The sequence below is a fragment of the Crinia signifera genome, chromosome 12, assembly GCF_055691185.1.
Source record: "Crinia signifera chromosome 12, ASM5569118v1, whole genome shotgun sequence".
Classification (NCBI taxonomy): Eukaryota; Metazoa; Chordata; class Amphibia; order Anura; family Myobatrachidae; genus Crinia; species Crinia signifera.
In genome coordinates, this window is record NC_139228.1 from 89,061,836 (window position 1) to 89,080,509 (window position 18,674).

Below are 18,674 nucleotides of genomic sequence, written 5' to 3' on the forward strand. Positions count from 1 at the left end.
CTTGTACTAGAAAATATTTGGAATATGTTCGTATTTTGAAATACGACTTGATAGTAAATTTCAAAATGACATTGGAGTAATTTTCGATGGCGTATTATTTTGTATTTTTGTACAAATATGAATGTTATTTCACATAAGTAAATTACAAAAATACGAATACATGCCTGAATATGAATACGACTGAATGCAAATATGCCAATTCCTACCGTATTTTGCTTAAGAAATTTCCCTCTGTTGGGGGTATTCAATCCGGGGTCACAGCTGTCGAGCTGGCCCGACAGCCGTGACCCTGTCCCGTTCTCAGACTGCCTAACCGAGAATAAGCAGGCGGGATTCAATGTCACGCCAGTAGTGGGACGAGAAGGGGGCGTGGCCGCGAGCTGCAGCTGGGAGCGTGTCACTTCTGTTCTCGTTCTAGGCAGAACGAGCCCGACTGCTTGTGATGTCGGGCTCATTCTGCCGGGATACCCTGTTCAATGCTTTTAGGGAAGACAGCATTGAATAGGGTCCCGCAGCCATCTCCCCCATTGGGAGAAGGCTGCGGGTGATTGAATACCCCCCATAGTCTGAGTTAGGTGGTAGTTTAGAGTCCGGATTTTTTTTTTTAAAGGGGTAATCATTTACAAGGCAAAACCACGCCTTGTAAACCATTTCCCCATTTAAAAAATGTTTGAGTTCAGCGGACATCCCGCACTGCCCCCAAACTCAGACTCTTTTACATTTGGCCTTTAAACTTTTATTTGGTCTTTTTTCTGGCATTACTAGTGTTTGTTTATAGAAGATTGTCTTTTTATCTAGTTTGTGGCTCATATTATATATTGTATTTATAAGTGAAACTATTATTAATATCATTAAGCATACATGTTTACTGCTTTATATGTATGTAAGTAAGTATGTATGTATGTAACTATGTATTTATGTACTGTATGTATTCTCTTAACCCTTTGAGAGTCAACTTTGCGGTGAGAGAGCCTCAAAATATCTACAAAAAATGCCGGCGCCGCTCACAGCGATTGTTAATAAATAATTACAAATACAGCCGAGTCAATTCATTGAAGTTTAGTTATATATATTGCACCCAAAAGAAGAGCAGTCGTTGTGAGCAGCGCTGGCCATTTTTAGCGGATATTTGAGGATCTCTCACAGCCACGCTGGCACTTAAAGGGTTAAAGTAGTATACCGTTTTTATCATTATAACCTTTTACATGAACCGATCAGCATCGCACAGCCTCACTCCACTGACTGTAGCCTCGTGTAACGGCTGCCCTCTGGATACTGCGGCTGCAGTGCAGTCAGCGTCTGTGACAGAAGATGCGCCGCAATTACAGTATGCGCCACTGCAACTCTATACAGACAGAAAACATACTGCTCCTGATTTCTCCCATTTGGCAAAGTGGCCAGAGAACACAAATATATTTCATTTCTACAATACAAAGCAACAACACGATTCATTTAGCAGCAGAAATGAAGCATTTTTTTTCAAATTGTTGTTTTATTATTCTCCAAACTTGGCCTCCAAAAAACAGCTGCCTCATTGGCTTATCGCAGTCTGTCCCACGGTCACAGCCACAAACGTCAGTGCAACTTTCTGACAACGAAACATTTTTCTCATGAAACAGTATATAAACAACAAAAAACATAAACTAAGCAATTAATGCAAAAGGAAATGTAGCACCACAAAATATGAGAAATACAAAGGATAATACAATACAGAACTACTTTCATCTTGTATTACATGGTATAACATGGGATTGTCCCCAGAGCAGGGGCATACATTCATATTAAGGGCCCAGAAAGGGGGGTGGGGAGGAGGGAATGCTAGCATAGCCCTCGTTAATGATCCGTTGATGAGTTGCAAATGGGTGGGATTTTACTCTGGCGGGCGGCAACAATGTGATCACAGGGCTCTGCAATTTCGAAGAGCAACGATCAGGTGTGAATGATCCCCTATGTTAAAGGGAATACAATATGTGCATTTTAAAATGAGTAGGATCATTTTATTCTTTCAATAAGCAATAATCACGCCTTGGATAAACCTCATTGGCTATGATACTGCCACTGCTCGCTTCCTTCACCCCCTGCTATCTGTCAGCTCCAACCTACAACACCCGGCTATCTTACCCATACGTTATGCCTGTCTGTTTCTACACCAGTTATTCCTTACTGACTGCAACAATTCTTCTTTCCCCAGATTTAGCCATGCAGCAAAACATGGCGGTCTTTGAGTTTAACGGCAGCAGCGGATACATACTAAAACATGAATTCATGCGCAGGGCAGACAAACAGTTTGACCCATTCACAGTTGACCGGATTGATGTGGTTGTGGCCAACAGTGTTTCAATTACTGTGAGTATGAAACCAGCAGATACCACAATACTGTGGGCCATTCATTTTAGCAAGGGGGGGGGGGGGGGGGAACCATTGAATCACCATAAAATGTTTACCATTCGATGGTGGCAAACATCAGAAAGACTCCATCGACTGGTAAAAAAGTACTACCATCGAAACAAAATCATTGATGATTATGAAACATCGCAATGCAATCTCTATCCCTACTATGAGGATATCACAGTTAAAAACAAACTAGGAGGGGAAATCCCACCTCAGACGACATAGAAGACAAATACCAGGTGAAAGAAATGGCAATGATTATACACTGTAATTATCACTATCTCCCTGCACGTGCTCAGTACAGAACAAGAACAGGTGAACATTGGTTGTTATATATAATTATAAGGTTAATCCAGTTAAACAGGGTTTGTTTGGGTATAACAAGAAAAAACAAACAAAGAAGTATGTAAACACTAATTACAATGGATTAGATCGGCAAAATATAACACATTTATTATGTATATAAAAAATTAAAATGACAAATATATCATAAGCAATTTGACATAAGAAAGGGATTTAAAAAGTACCCTCACTCTTTTTATTAATGGCTTAGCTGGCTTGGGGAGTCCTCTTATAGGGGCTGTATATTGGTATCATCTCACCACAGGAGTTTGAAACGGGTTTCCAAATAGGTCCAATTGTCCTGTGATGCGGGTGTGCATTGGTGGTAGGTCGCCACTGGAGGAATACCAGGACCTTGTGGGATTTCCCGAAATTGTTGGTGGTGTCTTTGGATGTATTGGAATTCAGGAGGATGCTTTTCAATTGCCCATTGATGGTAGCCTTCGTGATGATTGATGGTAGAAGTCGTGCCAACCGGAGGTGACGAGTGGAGGTGACCTGTTGAGCTCCCAGCTACCCTTCACTCGTCACCTACACTTGGCACGACTTCTGGCAATCATTATTTCAATCATTATTGCAGCCCATTATGTTGTAATATAAATGACAAGACGTTCCTTCCTGACAGATCCTCTCCGGGCAGTTCCTAAGTGACAAGAGTGTGAAGACCTATGTAGAAGTGGAGCTATTTGGGCTGCCGGGAGACCCCAAGCGTAAATATAAAACCAAACTGACTTCAACTGCTAACTCCATTAATCCTGTATGGAAGGAAGAGCCGTTTGTGTTCGAAAAGGTAAATATTCTGCATTTGTGAATGATGGTGTAGTACACTATAGGTTTAACTAGCCAATGGGAGTCTGGGGGTGGGCTTTTACATATGTGCGGTCTGCATGTGCAGAGAGAGTTAGATTTGGGTGAGTTATTTTGTTTCTGTGCAGGGTAAATACTGGCTGCTTTATTGTTACACTGCAATTTAGATGTCAGATAGAACACATCCCACCCAAATTTAACTCTCTCTGCATGTTACATCTGCCCCACCAGCAGTGCAGCATGTTTTTTCCCATTTTGAACACAAATTTGCCCTGTGATCAGGTCTGAATTAGGCCCGTTGTATGGATAGAGGTTTTTATTTCACCAAAAAAAGTGTCTTTCTACAGTAAATGACCGTATTATTTTCTTCCCAGATTCTGATGCCAGAGATGGCTTCTCTAAGAGTTGCAGCGTTTGAGGAAGGAGGGAAATTTATTGGTCATCGGATCATTCCTATCGATGCCATCAGATCAGGTGCAGCAAATGTCTTGTTTTACTCTCGTGCCAATATCCACTGATGTTCAATGGGCCTGCAACTGGTATCTCTTGCATACTGGAGGCTGCATGCAAAGTTCCCCCTGCGATGCGATCGCAATGTAATTACAATCGAATTGTAGACACGCAATCGCATTTCTAGGGAAGCTCCCTGCTTGCGCAGCCTGGCTGGGAACAAAGGTGCAGGGCCATCGTTTTCCATCTTGCATCGGCTGCTTGTGACCTAACGGAGTCCCTGTGAATCACCCCAAAAACGGTCCAGACACATCTGTGTTATCCCAACACCACAAAATGCGATCGTACTGTATATTTCCAGGATGTGATCCCTTTGTGATCATTGTGCATGCCCGCTGCTGCCTGTGTGCATGCCCACTGCTGCCTATGTGCATGCCCGCTGCTGTCGATGTCCATGCGCAGAAGTGACAAAATCACAGGAAGTGTGAAAATAGCCTAATTGTGATTTTTGCATTTCAGCTATTTAAGCTGAATAAGGCGCAATCCAATTCTGATAATGTACCGAGCCTCAGTTCAATAGGGAACTCAGAATGCAAATTAGTTTATTTACCAAACTATTATTTTTTTTACAGCTTCCTGTATTATTTTGTGCTCATGAATATGTTCATATATTTTGTGAAGTTGTTTTGCATCTGGATATAAGGTTTTCTGAGTACTGTATTGTTGCAGCCTATCTGTAGCCTCTGTCAGAACACACAGCACAGTGCTATACACCCAGGTTCCACCAGGGGGAGAGCTACAAGTCCCTCCTGCACTCATCTTACTCTTGCTCCCCTCTATTCCTCCTGTCTGATATATATGCGCACTAGAAGCGTTCTCTCCCAGAATGTGCAGCACGTTATACTGTACAGTTTTCTATAAAATGTCATTAACATGTCCCCGTCCTGCCCTGTGTTATTGAGTATTGCGCAGCAGAGTGGCAGTGAATTGCATCACCACACCCACTGCACTTCCTCCATCTCTACTGTTGACAGGGGCGGTTCCAATGCCATGCACAATTTACATCACTCCCATCATACCGCACAACTTCCTGTTCGTGCAAGTGGGACAAGTTTGGAGGGCATGGCCTCATGGCCAAGGGGTGTGGCCTATTATCATGGCACTCCCACGAGGCTACACCCCATGTTCACCGCATTCCCCCTCCTCCCTTACCAGTCACAAAAAAAGTTGTAATTACAAAACAATTATAAAATCGCCCGGCCTCATTTGGCCACTGTCCCAGCAATGCAAATGAGCATGATGTTACCCCTAGGCATGTTCCTCACACACCTAGTAGGAAATCTACCACTGCGCACAAATATTTACCAAACTCTAATGCGGAATGGAACGTTCTGAATTGCCTGATAGCGCATCCTTATACTGTACATCAACAAATGCTGCTCCCAAGGGGCCGATGTATGACGCAGTGATGAGGGAGGAGAAGTGAGCCCGAGGAGGAGTGGCTCATGGCAGCCAATCAGCTGCTCTGTATAATTTTATATTATGCAAATTACAGATGTTACCTCAGTGCTGATTGGTCTCCATGGGCCACTTCTCCTCCCTTATCACCTCTTCATACATCTACCCCTGTTTTCCTAAGCCCATTGTACATACAGGTGGATGGGTGACAGAAAAGGAACCTGTACCTTCCGTCAGAGGCGACGCTGTAGAACATGTGGACTCCATTGCTTTACTAACAGAATGTGAATTTGTATTTGTTACCAGGTTTCCACCACATGTGCCTTCGGAGTGAGAGTAACATGCCGCTCACCATGCCCTCTTTGTTTGTGTATGTGGAGGGGAAAGACTATGTGCCAGACACCTGGGCAGGTATAACTAACGCTTCACAATCAATCTCTGCAAACACCGTCTGTCTTAGTAGAACGCTAACGTCCCCTGTACCCCAATGTCCCAAATAAGTCATCGCCTCGGGGCCTATTGCAGAATCACAGCTTAGACTTATCTATATATTCAGCGTGACAACTCCACTTGGAAGTAAGGGGGTGATTCAGTAAGTTCACTTCTTAGCAAGGGGGAGATTCTCAAAACTAAAAATGCTGTAAAAATCCCGTTATCTGGGTTTTTACCGCATTTTGGGATGCTCTAAGCATTCCCTGCCGGGTTACCGCGGCGGGGGGGGGGGGGGGGGGGATTGCCAGAATCCTTTTATTTCCTTTTATTTAAGAGGGGACGGGCGCTGACGTCCTGTGAGGTCACAATTCACAATTGCAGGACTTTAATCGGGCAGTGTCCACCCTATGGAATACCCTTCTGGCAAGCTTATAATATTCCGGAACTCCAGCAGCATTCATATCTAATTGCATCCCATCAGGACTGTCCTGTAATCTGGTGGGACGGCCATGCTATGGAATCCTATCCTTATGTATCCCTCCTATTATCCCTATAGACTGTAAGCCTGTGAGCAGGGCCCTCCTACCTCTATATGAGATGGTTTCTGCATCCCATCAGGACTGTGCTGTAATCTGGTGGGACTGCCATGCTATGGAATCCTATCCTTATGTATCCCTCCTATTATCCCTATAGACTGTAAGCCTGTGAGCAGGGCCCTCCTACCTCTATATGAGATGGTTTCCGCATCCCATCAGGACTGTCCTGTAATCTGGTGGGACTGCCATGCTATGGAATCCTATCCTAATGTATCCCTATAGACTGTAAGCTTGCGAGCAGGGCCCTCCTACCTCTATATGAGATGGTTTCTGCATCCCATCAGGACTGTCTTGCAATCTGGTGGATCTGCCATGCTATGGAATCCTATCCTTATGTATCCCTCCTATTATCCCTATAGATTGTAAGCTTGTGAGCAGGGCCCTCCTACCTCTATATGAGATGGATTCTGCATCCCATCAGGACTGTGCTGTAATCTGGTGGGACTGCCATGCAATGGAATCCTATCCTTATGTATCCCTCCTATTATCCCTATAGACTGTAAGATTGTGAGCAGGGCCCTCCTACCTCTATATGAGATGGTTTCTGCATCCCATCAGGACTGTCCTGTAATCTGGTGGGACTGCCATGCTATGGAATCCTATCCTTATGTATCCCTCCTATTATCCCTATAGATTGTAAGCTTGTGAGCAGGGCCCTCCTACCTCTATATGAGATGGTTTCTGCATCCCATCAGGACTGTCCTGTAATCTGGTGGGACTGCCATGCTATGAAATCCTATCCTTATGTATCCCTCCTATTATCCCTATAGACTGTAAGCTTGTGAGCAGGGCCCTCCTACCTCTATATGAGATGGTTTCTGCATCCCATCAGGACTGTCCTGTAATCTGGTGGGACTGCCATGCTATGGAATCCTATCCTTATGTATCCCTCCTATTATCCCTATAGACTGTAAGCTTGTGAGCAGGGCCCTCCTACCTCTATATGAGATGGTTTCTGCATCCCATCAGGACTGTCCTGTAATCTGGTGGGACTGCCATGCTATGGAATCCTATCCTTATGTATCCCTCCTATTATCCCTATAGATTGTAAGCTTGTGAGCAGGGCCCTCCTACCTCTATATGAGATGGTTTCTGCATCCCACCAGGACTGTCCTGAAACCTGGTGGGACTGCCATGCTATGGAATCCTATCCTTATGTATCCCTCCTATTATCAATATAGATTGTAAGCTTGGGAGCCCTACTACCTCTATTTTGTCCTGTTACTTTTATTTTGTCCAATTGTAAAGCGAAACAGAATGTGCTGCGCTATATAAGAATCTGTAAATAAATAAATATGCGTCCGCTGTCCTACACAGGCTGCCATTGTAATGTTGTCACGACTTTGGTTTTCAGAACTCACCAATGCCCTCTCCAATCCCATCAAAGCCTTCAAAGCAAGTGAGAAGTCACTAAAGATGAACAACAAATGTGATGAGGTAAGGGTGTAATAGGGAGTAATAGTACATAGGAGTAATACTAAAGGGTAGAGTTGCAGTCTAGAAAGTATTGTTCCAACAACTATATGAGAGGTTCTTCAGGTAACGACAGAATCTGTGCTTCATGTCTATTCGTCAGTGGGATGTGTACTGTATCAGTTCTGTACCTACAAAAGTCTGCTTTAACAAGCCCTTGATTGCCATCATTAATACCCCTTTCAGACATACGGCAAAATCCCAGGATTTTTCACGTGCACGCGCACAATCCCGGGACTAGGGTATGTCTGAAAGGCTCTACCCAGGATTTTAGTACTCTAAAATCCCGGGTCCTGCGCACCTGCAATGGACCCGGGATTTTTAAAAACCCGGGTTTGAACCGGGTCTAAAATCCCGGGTAGTATGTCTGAAAGGGGTATAATACAGAACATCCTCTCTCTTTCTCTGTGTGATATACAAAGAAAGAAAAGTTGGCAATAGTGTAATACTGTTTAATAGATCTAAAAGATTATACAATTACCTTTTTATTCATGATCTTTTGGATTTATTAAATAGTATTACAGCATTGCCAAATTTTCTTTCTTTGTATCTTCACTGGTGGAGAAACACAAACGGGGATCTGAGAACCACCCAATCATGTATTGAAAAATCCCACCTTTATCCTAATTTGTCCAGCGCTTGGGTATCTCATTGTGTATTACATTACTCACATTGGAAGAGAATCCGGGGACCTCTTCCATCACCGATAGCTGTGGACCAGTGAAGTGCACACCCCTTACAAACCCTTTTCTGTTCCTTCCAAACAGTTTAATGTGATGGAAACGCTGGGGCAGTATGAGGGAAAGACCGAATAACAACAATTCTGCCTATAAAAGTCCAAGTTTACAGTATATGTAATAAATAATTTGTTGGGCCTGTTTTATTTCGAATATTCTTTATATGCAAAAATGCTAATTTGTTTACGCAGAAATTCATCAATCGGCAATGCAACGGCAGCAGTGGCTCTGGTAAAAGGTCAATCGCTCTGATACAGAACGGTCCTCCAGGTAACCAAGGTCTTCTTATTCTGGTATTTATTAAAAGCAAGGCGAGACATGAAAACAGCTGGACCCCAGCCAGGCCAGCAATGTATCATCAACCAAGGAAGGGAGAGGTGAAGGGTGGAGGAGGGGGAAAGAAATGGGGGGGATTTTATGGGCAGAATTGTCGATGCATGATACCTAATAAGCAAATCAAGAGTTTTGTCATATATATAGAAAGCCATGAGAAGGAGCAGCAGCCACCTACTTCTGCATTTTCCTTTGAACCCAAACCCTGGTATCTGGTGGTGGGGGTGGTGGTGGTGGTGGTGGTGGTGGGGGGGGGGGGGTGGTGGTGGTGCACATGTTACAGCATGACGTGTAAAACTTAAAGAGGCCCAAGCCAAATGCCATAGAGGATTTGGAATAGGTTTTTTTAGGGTGACCTTGCGCTTATCGCCGCCTAGGATTTTATCAGATTGTATGAATCACATTACATCCAAAAATATAACCACAGTGCAGAAAAAAAAAATTGTATTTTTTGTTTGCGCCAAAGTAATGCCATAGAGGACCTCTGGAGAATATGGGTATGGGTCCTTGGCTTTTTATAAGGGTTGACAGTGTCTAGTTCGAAAGTCAAAAGGTTGACTGCTATTGGTCGACAGTCTAAAGGTCGACAAGGTCAAAGGGCCAACATGCAAAAAGTCGAGATGGGAAAAGGTTGACTTGAGTTTTTTTATGTTATTTGTTTCTATGTTGACATACGTTGTCAGGGACACCCTATAAGTGTACCGTGTCCCCTTGTATGGCTCGCTGTGCTCGTCGTCATACTTCAGGCACTATAATATTCTCCATCTCTCTGTGGGGCAGATGTATCAAGCTACAAAAAGTGATACGGTGGAGAGTGATAAACAACCAGCCAATCAGCTCCTACATGTCATATTTCAAACCCAGCTTGTTACATAGGAGGTAGGAGCTTATTGGCTGGCTGTTTATCACTTTTTGAAGCTTGATACATCTGGGCCTGAGAGAGATGCGCAAAATATCTGCTACAAATGCCAGCTTCCCTCACATTTGTTGTATAAATTCAAATAAAAAATGTGTAAAAAAAAAAGATGATATTTCCTATATAAGGTAACATCACAGGTCATTGCGATGACTAAAAATGTTTTCTTGCCAATTTTCACACCGATTTTGACAAATTCCCTTGGCACTCAAAGGGTTAAGAAAACAAACTCACGAAAAACTCATGTCTAACGTTTTCCATGTTGACTTTTTTCACGTCAAACTTTTAATATACTGGTCCTCTTTGACTGGCTACCGAGACACTGTCACCCTAATGACCGCACCCCTTTTTATAAGACCAGATAAATTGCTAAAGGGAGAGGAGAGCTAGTTTACACCAATTCAAAGTTAAGCTGAAATAATTGTTTTAAGTTTGCAGGTATGACCCAGTCCGATATTTCAGTCTTCAATACATTAATTTTGAAATAAGATAGAATCAGAATCCTGAATCTCATTAAGCTGACTTGGGAGAGCAGTCAGGGGGAGTGCACCGTGTGCCGAAGTTCTTTTTTTATCTTGCTTGATCAGACGTTATCGCTTATTAAAATGAGCTCGTTGTACGTCAGTGAGCTCCTCGCACACGCGTAATAGTTTTACTGACACTACACGCCTGCTGAGATGCAATCATTCACTGAGGTTTTGAAAGTGAAATTAATTCTATCTGCTGTAACCCCTATAATACACCTATAGATTGGTACTGGGGGAATAGTTTGTAGTACCGAAGAACCTATATATCCGGGTATAGGCAGCCCGTGGCTTGTCATTGGTCAGAAAAATGTGAATCCATCTGTTACTAATATTTACCTATGCTACTTTATTAGACAGAGGCATGATCATAGTACATTGTACTCTGTAATTGGGCCCTGCAAATCCATTGGGGCGCCATATAAATAAATGATGATAATAATAATAATAATAATAATAATGAAATGAAGTTATGAATAATGTACTTCTGTATATATACATATTTCAGGCACTGTAACAAGTGGCCAGACAGACTCTATGAAGGAAAGTGCAGGTAACTATCATGTAGGAAAATATACAATATTTTATCAATTGGAATAAAATCCAGGCGTCGGGTGTCTGGTAAATGTGCATAAACTGATTCAATTATAGAGATCACAAGGACGGTTCTGATACGTTGGGTAGATGCTTGCAGTCATGTATGTCCTGCAGTCAGGGGTCTATCTACCCATTGGCAGTCTCCAGGGGCATTGTTCAAGAAGGGGGCTCCCCCTCAGTGTCACTGTCCTCACAGTCCCTGTAACTCCCCCTCAGTGTCACTGTCCTCACAGTCCCTGTAACTCCCCCTCAGTGTCACTGTCCTCACAGTCCCTGTAACTCCCCCTCAGTGTCACTGTCCTCACAGTCCCTGTAACTCCCCCTCAGCGTCAATGTCCTCACTGTCCCTGTAACTCCCCCTCAGTGTCACTGCCCTCACCCCTCCATGTAACTCCCCTCAGTGTCACTGCCCTCACTGTCCCTGTAACTCACCCTCAGTGTCACTGCCCTCACAGTCCCTGTAACCATGAAAGCAGCATATAATGAGTTTCAGGGGGGTATTCAATGTAAGGGTCACGGCAGTCCAGCTTGCTCGACCACCGTGACCCAGTCCCGTTCTCGGACAGCTCGACCGAGAACATGCAGGCGGGATTCAATGTCCCGCCTGCCGGGGAGCGAGAAGGGGGCGTGGCCACGAGTTGCGGCCACTCCCCGCCCATTCTCGGCAGAACGAGCCCGACAGGTTGTGATGTTGGGCTCGTTCTGCCGAGATATCCTGCTCAATGCTGTCGGGGAAGACAGCATTGAATAGGGCCCGGTGGGCATCTCCCCGACGGGAGATGCTCGCGGGTAATTGAATATCCCCCTTAGTCTTCAAATTTATTTTTTACCCCCTCTCTTGTGATGGCTGTGAAGACTGGAATTGGGAATAAAGTGGACCCTAATTATTCCAAATCTATTCAAAAATGAAAGTTGAACTGTTATCGCCTTCTAGAACCAGAAACCACAAACCAGGACGAGTTACAGAAGCAGAAAAGTTTTCTGAAGCTTCAGAAGAAGCAGGAGAAGGAAGTGAAAGAATTGGAGCGGAAGGCGCAGAAGCGCAAGGAAGAGATTCTGCAGAAATACGCCGGTGCCTTCAGTGACCTCTACACTCAGACCAACAAGAAGAAGAATGGCAAGGCCCAGAAAAAGAAGTACGTGTCCATAGACCATAATGATAAAGGGACAACGTCCCTCCTCCTGCAGCCTTGTCCACAGGTGTATGTAATATACAGTAGGTGCCCCAACTCCAGTCTAGCTCAGTCTCATTACCTCCCTGGGGTGGGATGTAATGTCGTCCGAGTTTAATGCTGACGTGGGATGCCGGATGATTCTGCTGTTTTCTTTAAAGGGGCAAACAATTACAGGGCAAAACCATGTCTTGTAAGTGATTGCCCCTTATATGCAGCACGTCTGACCTCCGATTCGGATGTTAAACAGATGCGATTTAGCCCGATTTCACTCGACTTCTCGGCTCGAGCCATCGGAATTGGGTGAAAACAGGCCAAATCCCACAAGTGTATAGCACCTTAAGGGCACTGAAGGCCATAATGGAAGTATTTCAGGTTTTAAAAGCGTTTGGTACCTTGCACATATACAGTATGATTCTGCGATGTTGGTCACTGACAGCCTGATGCTGTTTGGGGGCAGGAATGGGGCAGTGGCAGGACAGGAGTAAGTTCCCATTGTTATTTGTATTATTGTTTTATCATTCGTGATAGCTTTGACAGTTCAGTTGCCCTTTTCCTTTCGGATATAGTTAATATATCTTTAACTCTTTGATTGCTATTGCTGTAGGATTTATAGAGCTTACTTCGGCTGAAGGTTAATGACTGTTGTGCTGTTATCCTAGAAGTCTGGAGGATGAGTATGGTGCAGTATGGGGTGCTGGGGAAGTCCCAGGGCAACCAGATCCAAAGGTGGTGGAGCTAAAAGAGAAGCTGGAGCAGGAGCTGATACGTCTGACAGAGGAGTATTATGACAGCGTTTGGAAGAAGAGAGAACAACATTCCATTGAAGTATGCATAGAATAAATATACATATTCCTGTACATGAGTACTAACATGCTAAGAACAGACCCTGGGTCACACGGCCGGACAATGGTGTCTTGGGTGATCCAATGCTGAATCACAGCATTGGACACACCGCGGATCACCAATGCAAGCAGGAGGCACCTCCAATCACATCTGAATCCGATTGCAGCGGCACAGTCCCGCTTTTCAGACACTGCCCCACCCGGCAGTAGGGGGAGGTTAGGAGATCCTGTGGTAACCCTCTGCTCTGCACAGCAGTGAGTGATGCTGTGCTGTGTGCTAGCGCATGGTATTCAGTGCAGAGAGGTGAGTGCTGGGCACGTGTCAGGAATGCTGAATACAGGGTTGTACCATGAGGCCACGCCCACCTTGCCGAGACCATGCCCCCCCTATAGCATGCAGTCCCAGGGAACCAAAATTTAGATATGAAATTGTCCTATAGATTAAACTGCAGATTTACATATATATATATATATATATATATATATATATATATATATATATTAATATATACACATATATACATTTCTCCTTTCAGCAAATGACCAAACTGCTGGAGTTGGCACAAGAGAGGCAATCAATGGAACTGAAGGTCCTGAAAGACTCTACTGACAGGTAGGTTGCCATGGTAACATGGCGCGAGGCATTGGATGCGGGCAGATATATCACTGGCTTGTGAATATGCTGGAAATAAATAATACACCTGGAAACGTATTTTGGGGCCAGATTCAGCTTTTTTTTTTCTTTATAAGAAAATTAGATGATGGATGTGTCAACGGTATGGGCATTGGATTCTGTCGACCACATAATGTCGACATGGCCAACACATGAAAAGGTTGACATGTCCAAGGGCGACACAAGCATTAGGTCGACAGTGGCTAGGTCGACAGTGAAAAATTCGACATGAGGTGTTCACATTTTTTTGTCCTGAATGTTGACATAGACACCATCAAAGTGTACCGCGTCACCTCTATATACCCGACACACTACTATATACTCCCTCCACACCCTAGTGGATGGCAGGGCATGAAATACCACCTGTCGGCACATGTCGGCTCAAAAAAACACATGTTGACCTTTTGACTGTCGACCTTCCCAATGTAGACCGAATGCTTGTGACCTTTTGACTCTGTGGACCTTAGCCATGTCGACCTTCAGTGGTCTACCCAATGCATGTTGCCCTAATAAGTTGACACGGAAAAAAGGTTGACATGAGGTTTGTATGTTTTTGTTGTCTATGTCTACATAGGTCGACACGGGCACTGTATAAGTGTACCGCGGCGCCAGGCTTCGGGCACTATTAGAATATAAATCTATGTCCACTTGGATGGGAAAAAAAGTAGAAACTCATATTGACCTTTTTTCATGTTGTCATTTTGAGACAATGTCAAACCTAAGGTATGTCAACCTTTTTCGTGTGTCAACCTTTGACCTATTGACCAATAGTGGTCCCCTATTGAATAACAACCTTATTATTGTCGACCTGCCAACCACAACCCTGTGTCAACAGCTTATCAGACTGCAGGATCAGGTTTGGGCGGACAGACTCATTTCTGTGCCATAGTCTACTGCACATGAGCAGGTCTCTGGGAACATGGCGCCCACACTTTATTCCTGGGGACTTCTCTATTGCACATGTGCAAATCACCGGAAAAATGTCTGCCGCTGCATTTTCCCGCTGATTTCTGTCTGTAGCACCCGCTACCATGGGACTGCAGAGAGACAGTTATAATGCAATGGGTCTGCGGCGTGCACCCAAAGGCCCATGTGCTCTGCACATCCTGCACCCACTCTAGATACGACAATACACAGGTCTGATTTCATGCAAAAGATATTGTGGGTCAAACTATTATAGGGGCACCCCCCCACCATCAGAGATGGGGGACGAATTCGGAGCCCATTCCTATACCAGTACATTTCGGAAGTAGAGTTTATCTTTCTTCAAAGCACCTTGAGAAATAATTTTTTATATTCACATATATAAAACCATCAAAGTCCCAAAAAGACTGGGTTATTTTGGTCTAATACATTTCGGAACTTTTACATTTATATAAAGGAATCAGTAACTCTGTTGTACGAAGGCCGCAGTTTTATCTCTAACGGCCCTTTAAGAATCTGCTTTTTGCAAGAAATTCCACATGAAAGCTCCTAGAAAAGATGCTGCCAGATACCAGAGTGTAATGAAAGTTCCCTGTCAGATATGTTTTACCTTTGGATGGAAAGCAGGGCTACAAATACAAAACTATTCTACAGGAAAACCTAAACGTAAGAGAAAAAACATCCCAGTGATATTTACATGTGACACATTAAACCCAGGAATGAGAAGAACTGCCTTGTGTCACTGCGAGGAACCGGGGCAGATTACGTAAAACAGGAGGTTGTGTGGGGTCCGTGACGAGTGTGTCTTTCCACAGTGACAATAAACAGATGAAGAAGAAGCTGGAGATGAAGAGGGTGGAGAGGCTGGAGGCTGTGAGCAAGAATACGATGGACAAAGCGGCTCAGGAAAGGTGTGATTCTGCTTAATTATTAAAACTATCCCTCGTCCTAAAATAGGATCTACTCAGCGGCAGCTCCTTCCTGTGATTATGAGGGGGGGGGGGGGGGTGCTGCGTTGGCCACACTGCCGGTTCCGGCCGCAGTCCAGTGTCCTGACACCTGTACAAAGTAATTCACAGGCGTCGAGCAAGGCACATGCGCCGTAAAGGCAGCAGTACTGCGCATGCACAAAAGCCTGTCTTCTATGGGCTGCATAGGCTGCAGCAAATAGAAGCCACCTAGGGATGCATGGTAAGGCAGGGAGTGGCTTCCTACAGGAAGCCAGATCTCTGCCTATTGCAGCCTGGACTGGCAGTCATGGAGAGAGAGAACGCCTCCTAATGGGACTGCCTGTCAGCGGGTGACTGGCAGGTCGGACTTCCAATAGGAAGTCACTGCCAGTCACAGTGAAGCCACTGGCTTCAGTAATGCTGAGGAAGTGTATTTTATCTGTGGCGACTGCAGTCCAGCAGCCCAAACAGTAGGTAAACTCCCCCCACTGGATATACCTCTGGAAAACAGGGTCACATAATGGTCACAACTTATGAATATATAATAAACAATAATAATAATACTTTTTTTTATATAGCGCTTTTTTCCAACAGTTACTTGCAGGAAAACATGGTACATTCCACAAAGGCATTATAATTACATCAAACTGAAAAAATATAGATATAATTAACAACTTCTAGGGGTTATACATTACACCCATGAAAGGTACCCGATGAGGCAGCCATCTTGGGCGCACTATGTAGGACTACCATGGGTGGAATAGGTCAATCACAGAAGAGATGACACAAAATGGGTGGTTGCAGGGGAAAAGTCGCCTGCGATGACCCTTGAACCGCCAGGAGCTTCCAGGGCAGCGGGATCACATACGATATATCGTATGTGGTCCCGCTGCTGAGAGGCTGCCCGAGTCAGAGTTTGGATGTGCAGCGGGTCCAATCTGTGACTCTGATGGGCATGGGACCGCGCATCGTATCGGATGTCAAACACGTTCGATTTGAGCACTTTTCACGCGGTTTCTCGGCCCAATCCCTCGGAAGTGGCCAAAAGTGTCTAAATCATACTAGTGTATGGCCAGCTTAAGATAGAGAGACATTTTCTGGTGACTGTGTGCAGGACTATTCTGGACTGCAGCACTCCCCCATGTAGTCTCCAACAGAGGAGAGAGAAAGAGAGACTAAACAACTACATGGGGGAGTGCTGCAGAGAGAGACCGAGAGACACCTTTGGGCTTCAATGTATTGACTTCGGATCCCACTTGGATATTTATCACTTACACAAACACGGCTTTAGTGGCGCCTATAAATAGCGCAAAAGTGCATAGTGAGGCAGAGCCGCCACTAGTAATGTTGGGCCCTGGGACTGACCTTCAGTCTGGGCCCCCAACGGAACCCCCCCCCTCGCGTGCCGGCACCCCGCCTCCCCCTACCCCCCCCCAATTACTATTACTTACCAGCGGTGGCGGCGGCGCAACATCTCCCAGGCTCAAGCAGCGGCAGCGAAACATCTTCTCCCTCCTTCATGTCGGGAGTCGGGACTTGGAGCACTCACTGCAGAGTGCAGCCTGCAGAGCGCCGAGCCCCTCTGTATTCTAGGCTCGGCGCTCTGCAGGCTGCACTGTGTATTGTGCGTGCCTGGCCGCCGGCGCCTGGTGGGGAATGCATTGTGCGGGTGCGGGGGGGGAGGGGGTGGGGGGGGTGTGTGTGCCGTGCCACTGTGGGCAGCTGCCCAGGCCCCTCCAGAGGTACCCCTGGCACCCCTCTGTCGGCGGCCCTGCAGTGAGGTATATTACCCAAACAGGGCCAAGCCACCAAACCACCATACAGTCCGGGTGAGACAGGCAGTAATGATTTAGGTGGAGATGTATGGCATCACTTTTGTATCATTTAATCCCTATTTTGTCACTATACAATCACGTGTCTTCTATTTCTTCACAGGTTGAAAAAAGAAATCAACAACTCACATATACAAGAGGTGGTACAGGTTCTACAAATGGTAGGCTTTGTTAGTAAATATCATTGTACACAATTTCTCGTCTATATAATAGTGTCAACATATTCTGCAGCGCTGTACAACCACGTGATGTGGTGTCTAAGTATTCATACAAACGCAGTGTTGTTATATTTTTTGCATAGAAAAAAAATCAGAGGCCCGTGTCCTTGCAGTTGGGTATAATACCCCCTAAGCAGGGCCTGCTGCAGCTCACACCAGCCTGTCAATGCCACAGGCAGCCTCATTAGGAAATGCGCCAACCTGGAAAATTCCTGGTAAGGACTTTGGCCAATCAGAGGCACACTATGACTCCTGGATGGCTTATAGTATGTGGAACGTGTTAATTATGCGTCTAACATATGTTTTTTAATTATTTTCTATGATGTAGGTTGGAAATCAGGTCTATAGAAGAGCTTGCAAGATTATTTTTTGCTTACAGTAACCCAATACGCAGGGAATGTTCACATTGTGTTTTATGCAGTAAAGTGGCATTTACTAATAAAAAATGGAAAAAAGGTGCAATTGTTAACAAATGATCAAAAATGCTAAATTGGAATTAATTTAAATTTTGATTTTTGTTATTTAGAGATGGGTGTTTAGGGTAAATGCTGAAATGATTCAATACGAACATTACCATGTCTAATTGATAATTCATGTTAATTATTTAATAAAACATGGAGCCCTGGGTTTTCAGAACAAAATGATCATTCCCAAGGGCGTCAGGGGCAAACGCAGGATTTTCAGAAGGGGGTTTCCAGAGGGGCGGAGCAAAGCACGGAGATGGACACTTAGGTGACCCAGTATATGCCGGGTCAGTTAAAGTATTATAGATAGACCAAATGTATATAAATAATAATAATAATAATAATAATAATAATAATAAAAATATCTTATATCTAATAGTCCAACTTGCTTGACTGCAGATATCTCCAGTTCCCAGAAATATATTTCTTAGATTTGAATGGAATTAAAAACTAGAGAATCCCACCTACCAAATGGTATTGGGGACTATGGGATCAGAGTTCAGGTGGCAGTGCAATCTGCCAACGAGAATATAAAACTAC

At 44.5% G+C, this 18,674-nt stretch overlaps 1 protein-coding gene and 1 pseudogene across 1 annotated transcript in view; one reads left to right on the top strand and one right to left on the bottom strand.

Moving 5' to 3' along the window:
- Positions 1–18,674, top strand: part of PLCB2 (phospholipase C beta 2) — a 104,810-nt gene that overhangs the window by 69,871 nt on the left and 16,265 nt on the right. The window contains exons 19-30 of the mRNA XM_083165932.1: positions 2,192–2,346; positions 3,359–3,523; positions 3,915–4,014; positions 5,755–5,859; positions 7,831–7,913; positions 8,878–8,956; positions 10,968–11,012; positions 11,991–12,192; positions 12,891–13,056; positions 13,610–13,686; positions 15,486–15,581; positions 17,556–17,613. Coding sequence (XP_083022058.1) covers positions 2,192–2,346; positions 3,359–3,523; positions 3,915–4,014; positions 5,755–5,859; positions 7,831–7,913; positions 8,878–8,956; positions 10,968–11,012; positions 11,991–12,192; positions 12,891–13,056; positions 13,610–13,686; positions 15,486–15,581; positions 17,556–17,613 — 1,331 coding nt within the window. The remainder of the gene's footprint in view (positions 1–2,191; positions 2,347–3,358; positions 3,524–3,914; positions 4,015–5,754; positions 5,860–7,830; positions 7,914–8,877; positions 8,957–10,967; positions 11,013–11,990; positions 12,193–12,890; positions 13,057–13,609; positions 13,687–15,485; positions 15,582–17,555; positions 17,614–18,674) is intronic.
- LOC146050933 (U4 spliceosomal RNA) lies at positions 1,946–2,067 on the bottom strand (annotated as a pseudogene).